Source organism: Notamacropus eugenii, chromosome 6 (genome assembly GCF_028372415.1).
Source record: "Notamacropus eugenii isolate mMacEug1 chromosome 6, mMacEug1.pri_v2, whole genome shotgun sequence".
In the NCBI taxonomy this organism is placed as follows: Eukaryota; Metazoa; Chordata; class Mammalia; order Diprotodontia; family Macropodidae; genus Notamacropus; species Notamacropus eugenii.
Window position 1 is genome coordinate 222986282 of NC_092877.1, and position 20703 is coordinate 223006984.

The 20703-nt window shown below is 34.8% G+C and overlaps 2 protein-coding genes across 6 annotated transcripts in view; one reads left to right on the forward strand and one right to left on the reverse strand.

Moving 5' to 3' along the window:
- The first annotated feature begins 298 nt into the window (after positions 1 to 298).
- Positions 299 to 5996, forward strand: METTL21C (methyltransferase 21C, AARS1 lysine). Its single transcript, XM_072622024.1, has 4 exons — positions 299 to 496; positions 1628 to 1782; positions 4975 to 5092; positions 5514 to 5996. Exons 1-4 carry the CDS (start codon positions 334 to 336, stop codon positions 5906 to 5908), a joined length of 831 nt encoding a protein of 276 aa, XP_072478125.1. The 5' UTR covers positions 299 to 333; the 3' UTR covers positions 5909 to 5996.
- Positions 5997 to 9055: 3059 nt separating this feature from the next.
- The window catches only part of TPP2 (tripeptidyl peptidase 2), a 96621-nt gene continuing 84973 nt past the window's right edge, over positions 9056 to 20703 (reverse strand). For 3 of the 5 annotated variants that reach the window (XR_011969886.1, XM_072622022.1, XM_072622020.1), the window contains 3 exons: positions 19083 to 19293; positions 13281 to 13400; positions 9056 to 9968 (listed from right to left, as the gene is read on the reverse strand). Coding sequence is in view for 3 of the 5 variants with exons in the window: in XM_072622022.1 (XP_072478123.1) it covers positions 9879 to 9968; positions 13281 to 13400; positions 19083 to 19293 (421 nt within the window). In the remaining 2 variants the exon portion in view is untranslated. Of the gene's footprint in view, positions 9969 to 11719; positions 11847 to 13280; positions 13401 to 19082; positions 19294 to 20703 lie in introns of those variants that run through there. The other 2 variants (XR_011969885.1, XM_072622021.1) reach the window with 2 other exon arrangements.

The following is a 20703-nucleotide window of genomic DNA, read 5'->3' on the forward strand; positions in this document are numbered from 1 at the left end:
GTGATGAGCTTTTCCTGGGAGAAGCACCTTGTTTCAGGAAGTTGAACCAAGGCAGAGATGAGGATACAAAGCAATGACCAAGAATTCATCAACCTTGACAGCACTCTAAGAAAAGGTACGTCTATACACAGACAAATTCTTGTAAAAGCAACTAGACTCAAGAAACTGGCAAAAAATGAAAATTTGGAACAGGAAATGGTACTGCTAAGTTTTATAAATCTGTAACTTGGAGGCCCTAGAAAAACACCAAATCTCAAATTCCAAAACATGTATTTAATTTGTACTTTGTTTTAGTTTTTTGCCTAGGTATTTCTCCTCTAGCCTGGTTAGATTATGGATGTGTGTTCAAGTTCTGCTAAGCATCCTGAAGAAAGAAAAACAGAGGACAATAGGGACAAATCTCAAGTCAGGTTCCAAGAAAATGAATGCATTCCCAAGTTACAGGAGAATGCTGTTTGTTCCCAAGTTACAGGAGAATGCCCTGACACTAGAAAAGGTAATATATCCTGTTAGATAAATTACATTATGATTTGAATGCTTGTATAATTAGCATGGGAGGTACACTGTAACCTTTTCTTCTGGACTTTGATGGTAATTTTATTATTTTAATTATTATAGAGGGTTCTAATTTTTATAATTTTGCTCTAATGGCATTTGAGTGGGACAAAAGAACAGTGCATGGGAGGTGGGAAGAGGGAGTCATCTGACCTACTGATGTCATCTGATCTAACCCTTAGGCCTTGCCATTGGCCTTGTTACACGAGTCCTTAAGACTTTCAGACCATTGTTATCTGCCTTGTAGCTGGGCTATCTCTAATGTGCAGTCTTCCCCAATAGGACGATGAGCTTCTTGAGATCAAGGGCCCTCTTATTTTAAAAAATTTGCATCTCCAGCATGTAACACAGTACTTGGCACATAGTGAGAAGTAAAAGACTTACATTCATGTTTTACATTCAATTTGAATACTATGATTAATAGTAGTTTATGTTTCTAATGCCCAAGAAGCAATATTTAAAGGTAAAACAGTTTAATAGAGCTATCTAGCAGGATCATTTTGATTGGGATCTAGATTGGATGAATTTTTGATAGCAACTTATAACTGGATTCAAAATATGCATTCATTAACAAGCAGACATAGAAAACAATTATTACAATATATGTAAAGTGTTTTTCAAACTATAAAGCTCTAAGTTAATATCAATTGTTATCATTATTATTATCTTTAGTTTAAATCTGACCAATAGTAAGGAGGGAACATATTATTAACCTGTTCCCTTCTGTTCAGGACTACTTTTACTTGGATCCATTTGATGTGAAAACTTGTTCACATGTCTCCAGTGATCAGCACAGAGTACTTAGAAGCTTGAAACGATATAAATGTAGGAAAGGGGTGCTGGACAGAGATTGTTCTGAATAATTTGATTTTTTGCATATGTGAATATTCATATACATAGATATTTCATTACTACAGCTACAGTGGGCTATATAAGCATATCTGGCAGATTCAGACTAATCTGGCATTAAGTAGCATTCCTCTATCTTTAGAGAACTATTTGAAAAATATTTCTATTGTAATAACTTTACTGCACTATTGCCAATAATAAAGTACATTTTTTTTACCCATAGATCTCAATGATGCAAGATCCTCTTCTCTTCCTAAACTCCAGAAATTTCTTCCTACAAATTATAACAGTTATACTAAGGAACATTATTCATATGCAGGCAAGAATATTATTATTCAAGAATCAATAGAGAGCTATGGAGCAGTAGTGTGGCCAGGTGTAAGTCAATTGTTAACTTTATGATAACATTTTTTTGAAATATAAAGTCACTATATTTGCCATATATATTTACTATATATATATGTATACACACACACACACACATATATATGCATCTATCTCTTTATCTGTCTACATACATATCAATATCTATAGGGTAGGGAGGAAAGGAGCATGGATTTATTAAGTGCTCTGCATTAGACACTGTGCTACTATGGCTATGTAGTAGAGAATACCCTTATTTCAAAATTTCTTTGTAGTAGAAAAAAAAGTATGTTCACTCTGACAGAAAACGAGAATATAGAGATAGGAATGCCTAGGAATGTTTCTGACAACATACTTGACCAACATATTAGTGCCTCAATCTCTTAAGATCCATAAAAGAAAGTACCTTGCGAAGTTCAAAAACATTTCCAAGTGAATTCAAATTTCAAAATTCTGCTCTGTGAAAAGTCACATTTTGAGTTGGAAAGAACCTTCAAGTCATCCTCATTTTACAAATGAAGAAACAATGAAATGACTTGCCCAATATTAACCAGGTAGTAGGCTGAGAGCTGGCATCTGAACCCAAGTCCTCTGTTTTTTTCCTCTAAATTAATGAATTTGATGAACTATTCAAGCAATTAATTTCACAAGGAGCTTGTGGCAAAGACAAGAGCGTTTGATATCTTAGGAGAAATGCTTTCATGCTTTAGCAGTTGGCTAATACCATTAGTATCATAATACAAAGAATAGAATAAAAATCATTTAAACTAAATACCCCCAAAACTCTGGAAATGGGGGAAAGAGGCATAAAAATAATGGATGTATATTCATGATCTCTTTTATATCAGGATATTGTTCTGAGCATACAAATAAAAAACAGAATATAAATCATTTGGCTAAATATGCTATTAAATTTAGTGTTGATTATTCCAGAAGTAGAATTATTCAGTTAACATCATCCTAGTCACATAAAATATTAAAAAGTAAATGATTGACCCAATTTACCATTGAAAATACAAACTTTTCTTTGGAAATTAATTGTTCAGTCATGTCTGACTCTTCCTGACCCCAGTTGGGGTTTTCTTGGCAAAGATACTAGAGTAGTTTGCCATTTCCTTCTCCAGTTCATTTTACAGATGAGGAAACTGAAGCAAACAAGGTTAAATGACTTGCCCAGGGTCACACAGCTAATCAGTGTCTGAGGCCAGATTTGAATTCGGGAAGATGAGTCTTTGTGACTTCAGGCCCAAAACTCCATCCTCTGTATCACCTGGCTGCCCCTTAGAAATTCAAGACCTTTCCAATTTGACTCCAGCCTACAGTTTGATTATACTCCCTCTCACACACACACACTCTATTTAAATTGAACTGTTTGTTGATCTTCACAACATTCCTTCTCCAGATTCTGCACCTTTGAATAGGGTGGTTGGTTCCCCTATACCTGAAATATTCTTCTAGCTCCCTTCAAGGCTCATTTACTACCCCCTTCAAGAAATTTTGTGCAACTTTCCCAGTTATTAATGTGCCCTTCCTCAAAATCATTTTGTATTTTTTGGGAAGGGGGGGAGGTGAAGAGAGAGCAAGGTTATGAATCCCTTATCTATACTTAACACCTAGCACAATATAAATTTAAGTGTAGAAACGGTCTCATTTTTGTAATTGTATCCCCAGCATCTAGCACACTGCCTCAGTACATAGTAAGCATTTAATAAATGTTTGCTGATTGACACTGAAAGTATACAAATGATATTTAAGATGCGGTGCTCTCTTTGGGGTGGGGGAATCTTATACCACTGATTTCACTGGTCTATAGGGTGCCATGGGGTGAGGATTCTTCTCCTACAAGGCAGAACAACAAATGTTTGCAACTTCTAAAAAGTTTCCTGGGGCTAGATTTGCCCAGGGCTACACAGCCAGCATATTTCAAGAGATAGGTCTCATTCCCAGTCTACCTGACTGAGGCCAGCCAAGTCTGCTGTGGCTTCATAGAGTTCAATTTATTGCTTTTAAATCTTGAGGCATCTTAAAAGGTATTTCATGCCTAAATATCATTCTGACATAGCCCTCCTTACAAACCTCTTTATTCTAAGGTAGGGCTACCTTGCAAAAAGAAACTTCATTATTCTCCACTGAATCAGAAATGCACACTTATATTAATTACAAGATGATCATCACAATAACCTTGAAAACTGGGAGTGTAAATATCAGTTATAGTATACAGGTGAGAAAACTAAGGCTCAAAGAGCCTGTATAATGGCTTGCTTGATTTTATACAGTTGTTAAGTTTCAAAACTGGGATTTGAATTCAGGTTTTCTGACAGAAGGTCTAGTTAATATACTTCCTTCCACATCATACTGTTTCTCTATTCTGCATCAATACAAATCAAAAATGATTTTTTTTTTGAGGGGAGAAAATTGGAAAAGTTCTATATATGGTTACTAAATGAACTTTTTAAAAAATCCATTCCAATTTGAATATAGCATTAAGAGAGAAGTTACTCAAAAGTTACAGCAAAATGTTTAGAACAATTTGGGAATAGCTATGAATTAACATCATAACTTATTTACTTTTACTTTGTAGGAAGCAAGGGAATTTGATAGTCTAAGGTCACAGATGATCCTTTAAATCTGTGGGGATTGCTTTAAGTTATCAGTATTATCAAGTAGAATATTATAGAACAGATTTCTTTGCCATCCTCATTTTAAGATTCTATAGTACAAAGATGTCTTTTAGAATTTTAAAAGCATATGAGATTTGGAGTCAAAGGGCCAGCCAGGGATTGAATTTTTCTTTTGCCAGTTACTATTTCTATGACTTTTTGCAAGTCACTATCTGTGCCTCAGTTTTCTCCTCTCTAAAATGGGAGTGGAGAAAGGACTAATTAAATCAAAATCACCTGAAGTTCAAAGTTTTATAATCCTGTGATCCTTTCTGTCAGTCACTGTCAAATTCTATACTCACAGAACTTTAGGATTCCATACTTAAGGCAATTTGGAATTAGAAGGGGTATTTAAGATCCATATATTCCAAATCTTTTTAAAAAAAAAATATGAAAAGACTGAAGCCCAAAAAATTTCATAGGTTTTAAATTTGGCAAGGATCTTGGGGGAAGAGCTGAGACGGCTTTCTTCCAAGCTAATGAAGTCTAGAACTCTGATGTCCAATCTCTTAGTTGTGTCTAACTGCAACATTTTACTCTTTCTTAGGCTGTAGCTTTGTGTCAATATTTGGAACAACACAGTACAGAACTCAAGCTTCAAGGTGCCACAGTAATTGAAATTGGGGCTGGACCAGGACTTGTGTCAATTGTGGCTAGTCTATTAGGTCAGTACATTGTTTGACAGCTCATCTAAACTTATGATTATTGCAAAAATACAGGAATTCTTCACAGTTTTAGAATCCCTATTTTAATTAACTTAAGAAAGTGCTAAGACTTTTTCAAACACTTTTGCCAGTCTTGCAACAAAGAATTTGTTTTGAGAAAAGAAAATGAGATGTGAATACTAAAATAAAGGAAGAAGTAAAGTCAGAGACACCTATAAAAAGGCATTTATAAACTATTGACTATAGTCAATGAGTATGACAATCCTTAAGTATGTTACGTTCTTATTTCCCCATATCTTCCCATCACAGTTTAAAACCATACCTTTTTTCTTTATATCTTCCCAGAGTATCTAATATAATTGCCCAAGAGACACCAAAATATTACCTGGTAATTGTTGACTGGCTTTTTTTTCTTTCCTAGGAGCACATGTGACAGCAACGGATCTTCCTGATGTGCTAGGAAACCTCCAATACAACATTTTTGAAAATACACATAATTGTACAGTGCACCAACCTGAAGTGAGAGAACTGGTGTGGGGGGAAGATCTTGAACTGAATTTCCCTAAATCAGCTTATTATTACGATTTCATTTTAGCTACTGATGTGGTTTACCATCATTACTTTCTGGATAAACTGCTGACCACAATGACACATTTGTGTCAGCCAGGGACAGTGTTGCTCTGGGCAAACAAATTCAGATTCAGCACAGATTATGAATTTTTGGAAAAATTCAAGCAAATTTTCAACACAACACTACTTGCTGAATTTCCAGAGTCAACAGTCAAGCTTTTTAAAGCAACACAAAAATGGGACTAAAATAAAACAGGAAAACAAGGCATCATGTTAACATACCTTTTGAAGCAAACACAGATGCATTATATTTGAGGCAAAACAGATATAAGTACCTGAGAAATTAAGCATTTAAATATGTATGTCTTCAAAATGCTTTGTAGACATACTTAACCTCAGAAACTAATGTCATACCAAATTTTGTATCTACATTTACACTTTATAATTCATATTACAAGTATAAAGTCACCTAATTGAATTTACCCTCTTACATGCTGGAAATAAACGCTCCCAAATTATCTGAATCACATTTAGCTTATGTTTTTAAAACTCCTGATGAAGTAATATAGGGTAAAAATATCAGTTTAACACAAAACTGCTGAATTATTTTCAAATTTGTTCAGAATATGGTCATCTCCTTTTTTGAATCCTCAACAACATGCCTTAAAACATGCAACTTTACACTACATTTGTAGTATAACGGAGACACATATTTGTTAAATGATGCATTTACTCAGTAATTTTCTCTAGCTAATAGTTATTACTATTCGGAAGCCATTTCTCCTCACAAAAAAGTTACATATTCAACCGAATAAAAGAAACAAACTGTATAATATCATTTACATTATAGGGTGAGGTTGCAACCACTTGAAAACCCAATTCTTCCAGGTCTGAGTTTGTTTAGTGCATTACCATCAGAATATTTTTTAGGGAGCATTTGAAACTACTGCATTCTTAACTAATTGTTACTACCCTTTAGTACCGACATTTAATATTTTCATAATATATACCACTGGAAAACATTTTGGATTTTGTAAAAATTTACCCTATAGTACACTTTTGAGGAAGATAATTATTTTGCATTGGCTATTGACTCTCAAGTATTTAATTCAATCTTAAATTATTCCAGATTGTTTAAGTCACTTCAAATGTTAAGCACCTATTGTGTGCGAGGCATTGTGTTTGTTTTTGGAGAGGCAAACAGGAACTCCTGTGATCCCAATTTTTATGAAGCTTATTCAAATCAAGTAGTACCAGGAAAAGTGGTACCCCTTCCTTCCATGGCATGGCCTATTGTCTAATGTAGTTCCTCGTGTGCTAACATCCTATAATGATGCACACTACGATTATGGCAATGTTGCATTTACTCAAAATTGTGCTCTTATGGTAATTTTGGCAGTTCAAAAAAAAAATTGTGTATTATCCCCACTCCCAAATAAAACTATTTCATAACCCTTATTCTTCAAACCTTGTTATTAAAGGATTGTCTTATTGGAAGAGACTGTGAGCAAAGTACCCGCAGACCTAAGAGAGGTGGCTCTCATCATTTTTTGCTGAGTGTCTCAAGTCTGTGCAAGCCCATGAAAAGCACATCCGTCCTGTGCTAAGATTGTGATGGCTCCTTGCTGCAATCCCACAAGTCCCTTTTGGTGTGCCAGCTGGGAGAGATAACTCGCCCTTGCCTCTGCCACCAAGGAACCGGGAAGAAATAACAGGGGCTCTCTATCTTCATTACAGCATATGCCCAGCTGACTGCTGGGTCTGCTGGCATTTGCCAAACATCAACTCTCATTTCCCCATCTCACTTCATACCTCCCTCACAGAAGCCATTTCATAGAAGTGAAAAAACTCATCATCACTTCTTGCCTGGACTGTCGCTATTCAGTTCTGAGCCCAAGGTGGAAGTGTATGCCTGACCATGCCTTTCCCTTGTGCTAGAAGCTTCAGTGTTCCCCCACTGTCTTTAGGTTAAAATACCAACTCCCTTCTGGCACTTAAAGCTCAGACTAGCTACCACTCCATTTCCCACGGGATACAAAATCCTTTGGTATTTATGGTTTTCACGATATAGCTCCAATGTGCTTGGTCTTACTCTGTTGTACATAGCATGTCACAGGTAAACTATCCTATCTGCTGTTCTTCCTGGGACACTCCCTCCTGTCACTTGTGGCTCTGTACATGTGATCACTCCAGCCCGCAATAGCCTACCTTCCTCAGCTCTGCCTCTTGAAACCCCTCTCTTCCTTTAAGGCTCAGCTCAAGCATGGCCTCCTTCAAAGGCCTTTCGAGAATTGCTCCATTGTTACTACCCTCCACAACACGGCACACTTATTTTATATAAATCCTCTATTACTTATTTTATTTGGCCTGGCATAATATAAGTTCTTTGAAGGCAGGGATTCTCATTTTTGTATTCATATTTGAGTCAGGCAGAACAGATATTATCTCTATTTAAAGGTCACATGACAACCACAACACAATTAGTGGTGGTGCCAATAACAGCCTACTTAATATTTACAATCTTACTACATCAATCTCATGTCAAAAAATATTTAAAATCTAATCATGAAAACAGAAAAAAATTAGGAAAATTGCCAAGAGTCATTGAGCCAATGAATTGGTAGGTTATGCTTAGTGAACAAGCAACATGTTTCGACTCCTGGGATACTTCTGTTTGGTGTTATGGAGCCAATGGGACTATTTTTACTTTTCATACTAGGTTCAAAGGTGGGAATGTGGGAATAAATAAGTGGACCTTGTACCAAGGCTAGTGGTGACAGTCTGAAATGTGAGTGCTTCTCATGGGGTCCTGCTTGCAATAATGGGATCTAAGGAAAGACACCAAGAACTATATTGTTGGGGCTTGGAGTGGGGGCTATTCGTTGTCTATCTCTAAGGTCCTTTGATTCTAGATTCAGATATTCAGAATACTAAATCAATGGCCTGTCTACTTATTAAAAAGTCATACTTGTAATAAAAGAATTATGTGAGTGAACACTGAATATACTTTATCATGATTACTTGTGTCTTGAGGGCAAAGAGAAAATTAAAAGTGTTTGGCCAACCGAATAATACAACTAGAATTCAAAATATATGAAAGTATTGTTATAATGTTACAGATTTAGAATTAGAAGGGGACTTGAAGGTCATTTGGTCCAGTCCTCTCATTTTACAGATGAAAATGAACACTCAGAAAGATTTAAGTGATTTATCCATGGGAACACAAATGACAGGTGGCACAGACAGGATTTCGGTAATTTCAGTCCTACAAAGGGCATTTCAACATAAAGTAATGAACTAATGAAATTTTCCCACAAGATTTAACGTATATTTCTGCTAAGTGCTACTAGCTTTTCAAAATTTTATTTATGAAAAATTAAGACCAACTTGAAGTAGCTTCAATATTCACTTTTATTAATTATAAAAAAATTTCCTTAAGGTATCAGAGTGCATATGGTGAACTTTGATCTTCAATTTTGCACATTTATTCTCAAGTGTTTTACATTATTTCAACTTTAATAAACATATCATATGTATAGCTTTACAATACCTGATAAAGAATTAGCTGTCTGGCACTTATACATGTATCAGTTCATCCTGATACTCTGAACTTCACGTAGATATTTTAAAAAATGATTTGCCTGAAATAAGTCCAAGATGAAGATTTATAGGAGGAACTATGCTCCATCAAATGACACATATTAGTAGTGACAATTTTTCATCTGAATCCTTAATTAAAATGTAAACGTTTGCCAACAAAAAATGAAATGAGGTTCCATTACTTTAGTCTAATAAATAATTTTAGCTACATCTAATGTAGCTTATTTTTAAGGCCTTCATACAATTGAAAAAAAATTAAAGTCAAGCATTTTAAAACCTTGTCCATTTATAAAATAAAAATAGAAATTTTACAGGTTTGCAGTTCAAAGTAACAGTTAAAAACCTAATATGCATGCAATAAGCTGCAACCCAAATGAAAATCCTTGGTGCTGGCAGTAAAGACACATCCCATTGCCAGCAATGTGATGCACTAAGAAAACTTCTCGATGTCAGGGGTCTGAGTTTACATGTATTAAGCCACACACCAGTGAATTTTCTGATAAATACACATCATTTTAATAGTGGATGAACATGCATCAGAATAAAAATGTCACAAATTTGTTGTATAGGTCACTATAAAACATTTTTTTTTAAATTTTTAGTCTTAGTTGATATTTCAGAATACACAATAATCAGGAGGATACATGATGGGGAGCCAGTTTTCAGTAAAAGATGCACAATGGGTCCATCCAAGTAACTTCATCAGCTAAAATGAAACATATGAATATACTGTTAAAATAAAAAAAGAGATGAATTTGAACCATTTAATTCTCAATAAATTCTGCATCAGATATTTTAGAATTGAAAAGAATCTGCAATATAGAAAATGGCTTTTATATTAGCACATGAAAGTAAAAGCAAATAATTTTTCATTATGGCTTAAAACATATTGGATCTTTTAGCTTCCAGGCTAAAGTCCATCATGTCAGGTAGACTGAGTCTGCTTCTGAGGTACCAATATAATGTCACTGCTGGGCTGAGATAAAGTGAAGGAACTTGAACCTTCACTTTAGAAGAACACCCAGAACTAGGCTGGCCACTCCTTCAGACAAGTAAAACAGACTCAACTGTTCCTCTTCTTTTCTGTATTCTCTTCCCTGACCCTTGGAAGAGGTAGTGAGCATTAATTATTTTTTCCTAGTTTCAAAGTAAAAATTTCTTTTGGAAAAACTTAGCCTTGTCTTGGATGAACTAAAAAACAATTTTTCAAAACTTTGGTAAAGATCGATTAATCAGATTAAGTGTGATACAGCATAGGACTGGGCTAATTCTAGAACCCAAGGAGAGTGATGGAAGCTATGCTAACGTGTGATCTAACAATGAAGATGAGTTCATTTCTTCCTTCCTTTCTCTTCTTCTTTTCTTTTCCTGTTATTTTGGCCATCATGTCACAATAGCAAACTAATATGTGGAGCTTTGCTATGCTAAACTTATAAAAATAGGGAATTCAACTAATACAGGCTAGGTCATGTGCATCTAGAGCTGTTAATCTCAAGAATATATAGTATTTTACTAGTTTATCTCTTCTGTTCTCTCTGGTTGATACTGCTACCCCTTTATATTCCTTTTCTGGTTTATACAGTTATCTTTCATATACATCACTTTTCTATGCTCTCTTGGTTCTGTGTCCAATTTCTATTGTTTTCCTATTTTTTCTTAGCTCTTTTTCTGTTTACAGGAAAAAATGAGATGAACCAAAAGATGAAAATTTCAAACTGAGTATTTATTAGCTTTTAATGAAGAAGTACTAAGTTTCTAATGGCCCTTCGTGAACATATAAATGGTCAAAGAATATGAACAAACAGTTCTCAAAAGAATTCCAAAGTATTTGTAAACCCATAAGAGAATGTTCCATTCTTTCACTAATAATGAGGGAAATGCAAATCAAAATGAACTAGAGGTTTCACCTCATATCCTGCAGATTAGCAAAGATGATAAAAAATGGCAATTGTCAATGTTGAAGAGTGTGGAAAGACAGGCATACTGACACACTGTTGGTAGAGCTGTGACGTGTGACAAAATGTACGTTCATTTTGGAAAGCAATTTGGAATTAGAAAAAACGTGACTAAAATTTCCATACCTTTTGAACCAAAGCCTCTATTAATGGGCTTATACTCTCAAGAAAGACATTGATAGGAAAAAAATCAAAATTTTTATAGCAGCACTTTTTGTGACAGCAAAGAACTGGAAATAAAGTAGAGGCCCATCTATTGAGGAATAGCTAAACAAATTGTGGTACATGAATATAATAAAATATTACTGTGTGTATGAAACGTATGTGATGAATACAGAGAAGCACAGAAAGATCTACATGAATATAAATGGAAAAAATAATCACACACAAAATCAAAAGTGAAATTAACAAAACTGTAAAGATCTCAAGAGACAAAAAAGGACACCTCTAACCCACCCTTTTGTAGAGATGAGAGGTTCAGACATTATATAAGTCTTTTTGATTTTCAGTGTACTGATTTCACTGTGCCAATTTTTTCTCCTCTTTTCCCTTTTTTCTCTCTTGTTTTTAAAAAATATTACTTCTTACACAGAATGTCTCTCTGGGAGGAGGAATGATACCAGGAATAACTATGATGATGTAAAAACAGAAGACATCAATTAAAAAACCTCTTTTAAAAAAAGTAACTAGTATAACTTCTAAGGAAGATAATGAAGGGTAATTAGCAACTATGCTTCACCATAAATGGCCCCAAGAAGTCTTTGTTAGATTATGGAACAGTATGGATCATTAGTTTACTACATATGGCAAATTAATGACATTTCCCTTATGTTCTTATTGATAAGAAAACACCTAATTCCAAAGTGGCAGTTACTTCCTAAATTTACTCTGCACTTGAAATCAGTGCTTTAAATTTTTGTCATTATACCTTAACATATAAAAAAGAATTATTTTTATGTAAAGATATAATTACTAATAATTTTTAGACAATGTCTTTACTGAATTCTTCAGTACAAGGAAATGTAGGTTAATATAAAATCTTTTGTATCAAGGACTGCTACATAGTCCTTAAAGTGAGGGGAGAGAGTAATAGCTCTATGAAGAAAGGACTAATGTAATCTCTCATTTTCTTTTTTTTTTTTTTAAAAGGCTCTCCATAGGATCTACCTCTAATTATATAGTTAGTGGAAATTTTATCTAACTTTTCAAGATTATATTTGCTGTTATTTATTATAAAAATACTGAAATAAATAAGTTAATAAGTAAATAAATAACACCTTATTAAATAAATAAATTTAAGTGATAATAATTTTGAATAATAAATAATTTAATAGATAAATTTAACAAGTAAATACTTTACTTTAAAAACTCCAGACTGTCCCCTCATCATGTTAACTTGATTGAAATTTCCCTGCACTGATGATTCCATTCACATTATTTGTGAACATGGATCATTACACAAATAACTAAAGAATTAAAATGAAACCTAAATCCTCTCTGTAAGTATTAATATATTCACCATACTCCCATACTCAATTACCAATATGCTCAGAAAACCATTTTATATACTTATCTGTGTAAAAAAAAAATACTACCATGATAATGTTTTCCATTAAAGAACTAAATATCAAGTATGAATCCTTAAGGTTTAAGTATTTTTTCAGTTAATACCCATTTTAAAAAATTCACCCCATTTTATCAAGTGAAAAATATTTTATTTCTAATAAATAAAAAACATTAATTCCTATATTAAAATTCCAAATAAAGTCAATACCTTTCTTATAGCATAGTAAGACTAAATGCAGTTTTCCTTGATTTTTAAAAAGCCTTTTTAAATTTGGAAAAGAAATTCTCTTATGATTTACAACGCATTTCGTTTTTATACCACCAATGGTTTTTATACATCACATGTGATATGACCATTTTATGACAGGTTGTCTAAATATAGTGTAAAAAGTTTTAATTCATAGAAAATAATCATTATTTCAACAAAGATTTTAGTTGTCTTTCCCAATGGTCACATACTAATGACAGATTATTAACATTTTTTTGTGATTACTTACTTGGATACAATTTTTCCAATTTTCTTTAGTTGGCTTTTCTTCCACAAGTTTGGTTGCGAATTTGAGGCCTCTCCCATACATTTTATTTACCAATGCATGTTTATATGCAAATGTCAGAACCTACAATAGGTAAACAGACATAATTTAACTGAAAACTTAAACGTCTGTGATACCATAAATATAATATTGGAAATTACAGTATGATTTAGCTGGTACTAAATTTAAATTTTTAAAAAAAATTCATAGCTTCAAAAGGTAGAATCACAAAATGCATATAATTTACACATTAGAATATTTTATTAAAAGAAAAATTGATATTTCTCTACCTACCCATGTTTTCTGAAACTCAGTGTCCCTATCTTTTCTCTGCTGGAAATGCAAAAGCCATTCATAGGCCATTATTGATTAGCATGGGAGTTTTGATCTGTTCCATTTCCAACCTGTGTTGGTTCACCCTTCTCTAGACAAGTGAGTGGGCCCTCTGCTCCTGAGGCAACATCGTATTGGTGCCAGATGTGGTGGCTTAGCCTGCTCCAGCTCGGAACTCTCAAGCTCTAGCAATCTACCCACCCCAAGGTTCAGTGGAAGCAAGGATTACAGGAATGTACCACCATACCCAGTGAAAAGATTCTTCTTAAGAGCAACCTTTACTATAAGCCTATGAATTCATAATCTGGAAAAAAAAATTAAATATCTACAATTAATGCACCTCTTGTATCTAATTTTCAATATATTTAAATATTTCAAATTGACCTGCTAGTTTAAAGGAAAGAAATAGCAAATAATAACTCATTAAGTTTCATCTAAAAATAACTATATGATAAAAACAAGATAATCAAACTGCTGAAGGGACATATGTATTTGGGTACATATTACATATTTATTACATAATATATGTATGTACATACATATACACACATGTAACGGGAACAGTAGTATGAAAATAAAAATCAGGTCGTACATAGACCTTTTGACGCAAAACTATTAAGACTCTAAGACCTATTTATGAACCATCAGCTACAAGTTGGCAGGGCTATAAAGTTGTCACGAATTTAATTGAAAAATCAATACACTATTAAACCATATTTAAGTGTAATGAGGTTCTCCCATGCTACCTTATTCCCCTATAGTACACATGAGTTGGCGGGAAGGGAAATAATCATCTTAAGCCCCAATCAGATATGTACTTTACTCAAAGATCAGGTAAATTCCCAGAAATAAAGCATTCAATTAAACCATAACACAAAGAAAAACTCATTCAATGAAACAATCCCTAACACCTCATAAATCAATGGATAACCATTTTCTTCATCCCAGGATCCTCTGCCAATGAGAAAAAAAGAGGGCAAATTTCTGGCATGGCTGGGTAAAATCATAATCCAAAGACATGGAGAGAGGGCTACTTCGAGTTGCTGCTCAAGCAGTTCTCTACGAAGCTCCTTGCTTCGTCAAGGGTCATTTGGCTAGGTATACCCTAGTCACAGACAGTCTCTTGGCTGTTAACCCTCCTTTGCTAGGAGTCTTTTTGTCCTAGTAATTTCCCTTAAACAAGTACCATCTTGATGATTCTAATCCCACAACATCTCATATCTGCCTCCTTTTCTTCACTCACATGTCAACTCCTTTATCAATCGTCCGGATGACTGCTGTAATTTCCTGAGTTTACAATTTTTTCTCCTCTTTCCAATTTATCTTACACACATGCCAATGTGTGCTTGTCCTTCGTTGTTGAAGAAGACCATGCCATCAGAGAAATGATGACATGACTGGCACTTGACTTTGTTTTGCGTGAGGGAGGGCTGTGCAGGTCACCAGCCTCACTTCTCCTCCAGAGCCAACTGAATCCAGTGACCAGATATTCATCAGGATGACTGGAGATGACCCAGAATGAGGCAGTTGGGGTTACATGACTTGCCCAAGGTCACACAGCTAGGGAGTATCAAGCGTCTGAGGTGAGATTTGAACTTAGGTCTTCCTGACTCCTGCACTGGCAGCATTACCCAGCTGCCCCAAACACATGCCAAAGGGATGTTCCAAAGCTGAGGTGTGACTAGATAATTCCATTCTTCTGATATCAAATACATAAAACTCTTTTTTAGCATCCCAACCAGTTCCAGCCTGCCTTCCCAGGTGTATTAGACATTATTTTTTTTCTGTGTAGACCACGATCTAGACAGAGTGGTCTTCTTACAGGTCATGTCTCACATGTGACCCTCCACCTCTCAGGACTTCTAGACTCCTTCAAGATTCAATTCAAACACCACTTTCTACTTCAGGACTTTCCTGCTTCTCACTAGCTGCTCAGTGCTTTCCTGCCCAAAACACCTAGTATCAATTTTGTATGTACCTATTATCTCCCCTTACTGGAAAGATATGCCTTACTTGTCAAATTCCTATTAAAGCTAAACAAAAACGGTTTTTGAGGGAAACTGATAAACAGTGTATGAAGTACAGTAGAGTTTTAAGACTATTTCACTGAGAGTGATGAGACCTAGGACCTAATCTTGCTTATATGCTACTAAATCAGTGCATTTTCTTTAGAAAAAAATATCATCTGAATCTGTTTCCCAACCCATAAAATTAAGGCATTACAATCCTTTATAGCACTAAAATCCTATGACTACACAAGAGATACTCACAAATCTCCTTAACTTAGGATACAGTCCTATTAATGTTTTCTTCCCAATTAATCAATAAAGCACTCATGAAGCACCTGTTAAGTGCTAGGGATACAAAGACAAAAGTATAAAACAGTGCCTGTTGTCAGAGAACTTTTACGTTATTAGGTGGGTAACAAATACACATAAAAGAAAATGTGTAAAGTCAGCACATGTAGAATAATGCAACTATCAAATATGAGGAAGCTTGAGAGAGGGGGAGAGGGGGGGGAGAGAGAGAGAGAGAGAGAGAGAGAGAGAGAGAGAGGAGGGGTGTCTTTCTCCTCCTCAAATCCAGCTCCATCACTCCCCTGCCCGCAGAGCGCCAGGGGCTCCCAACTACCTCTAGGAGGAAATAGGCCTTAGACAATCTGAGTGACCATGGGTAAGACACCCAACCTTTTCTAAACCTCAGTTCTAAAGAAAATCTCTATTACTTAATTCACAAAGTTACTGTGGAGAAAATACTTTATAAACTCATGGGTGTGAAGCAAATATGGATTATTATATTTAAGGTTTAATAATACTACAGAGATAAAAGTCAACAAACAATAATATTCATAAGGATGTCCAAAAAAACCAAATTCTCTAGATTACTACTGAACTTAAGGACAAAAAGGAAAAATAACTGAATGTATTGTAGCTTTTGAGATCCATGAACTAAATAATGCTAAATAAGTCAACATTCTTAAAACTTTAAAAGTTAATGAAAATATGTTCAAAAAAATATTAAATAATTAGGCCAGAATAAAATAAAATTCTGCACCAAGAATTAAATTCTGTTCCCATTTTATGTATTTACTCAGTGAGGGAGGCTGGTATTTGGTTACTGGTAGCTGGTTGGTTGTTGTCTTCAAAGAGGACCAAAATGACATCACCATGATAAAGTGAAATTTCAGTGTCCAACTGTGGCTGATCAGACCAACACCAGCTCGGAATGCTCTACCACAGGTTGGGCACAGATAGTCCATGTGAATATGTGGGGTGGATACCCCAAATCTGCGCATCCTGCATTTACTTTGTGCTGTCTCAATTCTGCTTTGCTCAAAGAGCACAGCACTTTTTCTTATGTGGGCACGCCATGCTGACCGGTCCTGTGGCAGGGTCTCCCATGTTGCATAGTCAAATCCAAAGTTCTTGAGAGAGACCTTAAGAGTGTCCTTGTAGCGTTTGTTCTGGCCACCATGTGGTCACCTGTCCCATGTGAGTTCTCCATAAAACAGTTAACAAGGAGTAAATGGTTTTATCCACAAGAAGTTGGAAAATATGTTTGCATGTTATGTAATGTTAATACGTTAATACAATATGTAATGTATGCTAGTCCATAATTTTTCTTCCAGATTTTTAAAATTAATATTTCTTGGTTTAAGAAGTCAAATAATCCACTTCAGAGGACTCACTTGTCAACTCCTTTATCAACTGTCTAGAGCTTCTGTGAATCCCAAACTCCAAAAAAATTTTTTTTACTAATTTTACAAAAAGCCTCCTCCAATGCTCCCCTTGTTAAATAAGATAGCCCCCCCCCCCCAAAAAAAATCCACCAAACATTTTGGTTGCTTTTCAGATAATTTTAGTAAGTGATTTTTATCAGTTGGTTGATCTGAATTAAGAAATTCAATTCTAGTATGCCTTAAAAACAAACACTGAAATAATATGGGAAGTAAATTAGAAGTTAGGCATTAGGAAGTGTAATTAGATTCTGAAGTCTATCACATAGATCAAATCCATTCAACTATTTCCCAAGATGACAGGTTGTATGAAAAAAACATGCTCTAAATCACCACTGATCAGAGAAATGCAAATTAAAACAACTCTGAGGTACCATCTCACATCTATCAGAGAGACTAATATGACAAAAAGGGAAAATGTGGAATGTTGGAAAACTAGGACACTAATGCACTGTTGGTGGAGTTGCAAACTGGTCCAACCATTCTGGAAAGCATTTGCCCAAAGGACTATAAAACTGTATATACCCTTTGATCCAGCAATATCACTACAAAGACATCCAAAAAAAGGGAAAAAAATGTACAAAAATATTTATAGCAGCTCTTTACGTGATGGCTAAGAATTGGAAATCAAAGGGATGTTGCCTATCAACTGGGAAATGGCTAAAAAAGCTGTGGTATATGATTGCAATGGGTATTACTGTGCTATAAAAAATGATAAGCAGGATAATTTCAGAAAAACCTGGACAGACTTAGATGAACTGATGCAGAGAAGTGAACAGAACCAGGAGGATGTTGTACAAAGTAACAGCAATATTGCCGGATAAATTGTAAATAACTTAGCTATTCTCATCAATGCAATGATTCAAGACAATCCCAAAGGGCTAATAATGAAGCATATTATTTGCCTCCAGGGATAGAATTGGTATTGACCAAATACAGGCTGAAGTACGCTATTTTTAACTCTTTTTTTTCCTTTATTCACATCTTCTTACACAAAATGACTAATATGGAAATGTTTTACATAACTACATATATATAACCTTTATTTGACTGCTTACCATCTCAGGGAGGAAATAGGAAAGGAAAGAAAGGGGGGACAGAATTTGGAACTCAAAACTTTAAATAAAAAAGTTTTCAAAAATTGGAAAACGGAAAAAAGATCTCTGTTGGTGAAGTTTAGAAGTCACACAATTAAAAGCAAATAGGAAACAGAATCATCATTTGGATACAAATGTAGCCATTTTTTTAAAGATGAAAATTCTTACATTTAGCAATTTTAATTTTATAAAAGGTAAAGCTGATTACAATAATTCCTAGAACTTTCTATAGTTTTTGACTATACTGATATTTGCTTATGTTAAAAACTATAAATATTCTCAGTTTGGTTTTTTTTTTAAGGTTAATGTGATTTACAAAATTTCCATCTCCCAACCAAGGAGTACCAAAAAACTTTTCTAAAGAGAATGCAGAGTCTTCTCAGGATGGTTACAGCCCTATTTCCAGTATTTTAGCATACAGCCTACTTTAACATCTGGTGCGAGTTCAGCCATGCAGTAAGTTCAGCAGTGAAAGAATAACTGAACAGATAAGGCAGTCAACAGTAGATGATCAGGAAAATACACTTTGGGAGGTAGGCAGGAGGCAATGGACTACTCGGCAATGAATGAAAACAAAAATGTGAAATACTGAAAAACTACCTTCGTGTCAAACAGGTCAGTCCATTTTGTGGTTTCCCAGAAAGTCTCTGTAAGAGAAACTAAACAGCTCTCTCGATCTTCTTCCTTTCCTTCTGCGTCACTTGATGAAATAGCCCCATCTTGAGCTTGCAACTGAAGAAGCTGGTCAGCCAACGCACATCCTTTTCGACAAATAGCATCTACTAATGTAGATTTTTGTTTGTCCATGTCACTGCAAATTAAGAGGGGAAAAAAAACTGACAGTGAAGTTTCCTAAAAGTTGCCTAAAACTAAAATGAAGCTAACCTATTTTCTGCAAGTCATAACTATTATGCACCAAAAAATAAGACTTTCGTTTTATTAAATAAAAACCAAGTGAACTATTGTATACTGACTGATTCACGATGCCCCAAGAACCATACTGGAAAACTTTGGCACTCATACCTCATCATTACCCTCAGCTCCTTTTATTAGAGGATAGAAGCCATAAAATCTCCTTATTTCTCATTTGGCTGCACTATTTTGAGACTCTTCTGACTTGTCTACCACGACCAAATGTCAAGAACCTTTCCTTTTCTGTCTCCCTCCCCACCTTTTCAGCTTCCTTTTGGGAAGTGACTGACTCCATTAGATTGTAAACTTGAGGGATAATCTTTCTTTTTCCTATTGGTATCTCTAGTGCTTAGCATAGTGCCTGCTAGTTGGTACTTAATAAATGTTTACTGACTGACTGCTACATGTTATTTAAGTTAAGGTATCTTTATATTTGGGTAAGACAGAACTCAAAAAGTAAAGCCTGAAAACAGTGATAGCTAAAATTAACTGTCTAGCAAAAACATGGTTCTAGGCTTTTCTTTTCTACTCAATTTTTTTTTTTATCATGAACGCATGAAAAAGACAAGGGCAGGGGGAAGAACATTAAATATTGTAACGTTGCTCTACGTTCTATGCAATCTTTTAAGACAACTCAGGTAAACTAAATAATTTGTTTTCATGATCACATTGCAAGACATTTTACCACCACAAAAAATTAACTGCCTGATGAAATCACCCTAAATGTAACCTAAAGCCCCAGATTCAAACTTCATGTCACTGTTATTTAGCTAGTCATTTGAGACTAACAACAAGAAAAGCTGGCATTTTTCGATAATTTCAAATATGGTACCATGCATGAGTTCTGACACATGGTTGATTATTAAAAAATAATTTCTAAGCACATGGAGAATTCATTTAATTGAAAAAATTGCTGAAAAATAACCATATCTTTCTTCTCCCGTCCTTCTTCCCCCAAATTACATTAAAACCCAAGTGCAACAAAATCATCACAGAATCAGTTGGAAAGGACCTCAGGTCACTTAGTCCAATCAACCTCATGTTACAATTAAGAAAATTAAGGCCCAGAGAGACTCAATAACTTTCTCCAAGTCACACAATTAGTTTTCCTCTCCTTAAGAAGAACCTAATCATCTATTATTTAATCTAAATATTCACAGTTCCTTTTTATTCAGCAGCCAGGCTAAATCTATAACTCCACTGAATTTGAGGCACCACATTTCAAGAAGAACACTGACTGAGTACAGCACATTCAAGATGGCAGCCGGGACAGTGAAAGGTAGAGGGGGCGTAATGCTAGGCTTTGTAG

Bases quoted from the DNA above. Each gene is read 5' to 3' on its own strand.
- METTL21C (XM_072622024.1), top strand. From the start codon at position 334: ATGGATGTGTGTTCAAGTTCTGCTAAGCATCCTGAAGAAAGAAAAACA. The intron at 497-1,627 runs GTAATATATCCT...TTTTACCCATAG, and splicing joins ATGCCCTGACACTAGAAAAG to ATCTCAATGATGCAAGATCC. The intron at 1,783-4,974 runs GTAAGTCAATTG...ACTCTTTCTTAG, and splicing joins GAGCAGTAGTGTGGCCAGGT to GCTGTAGCTTTGTGTCAATA.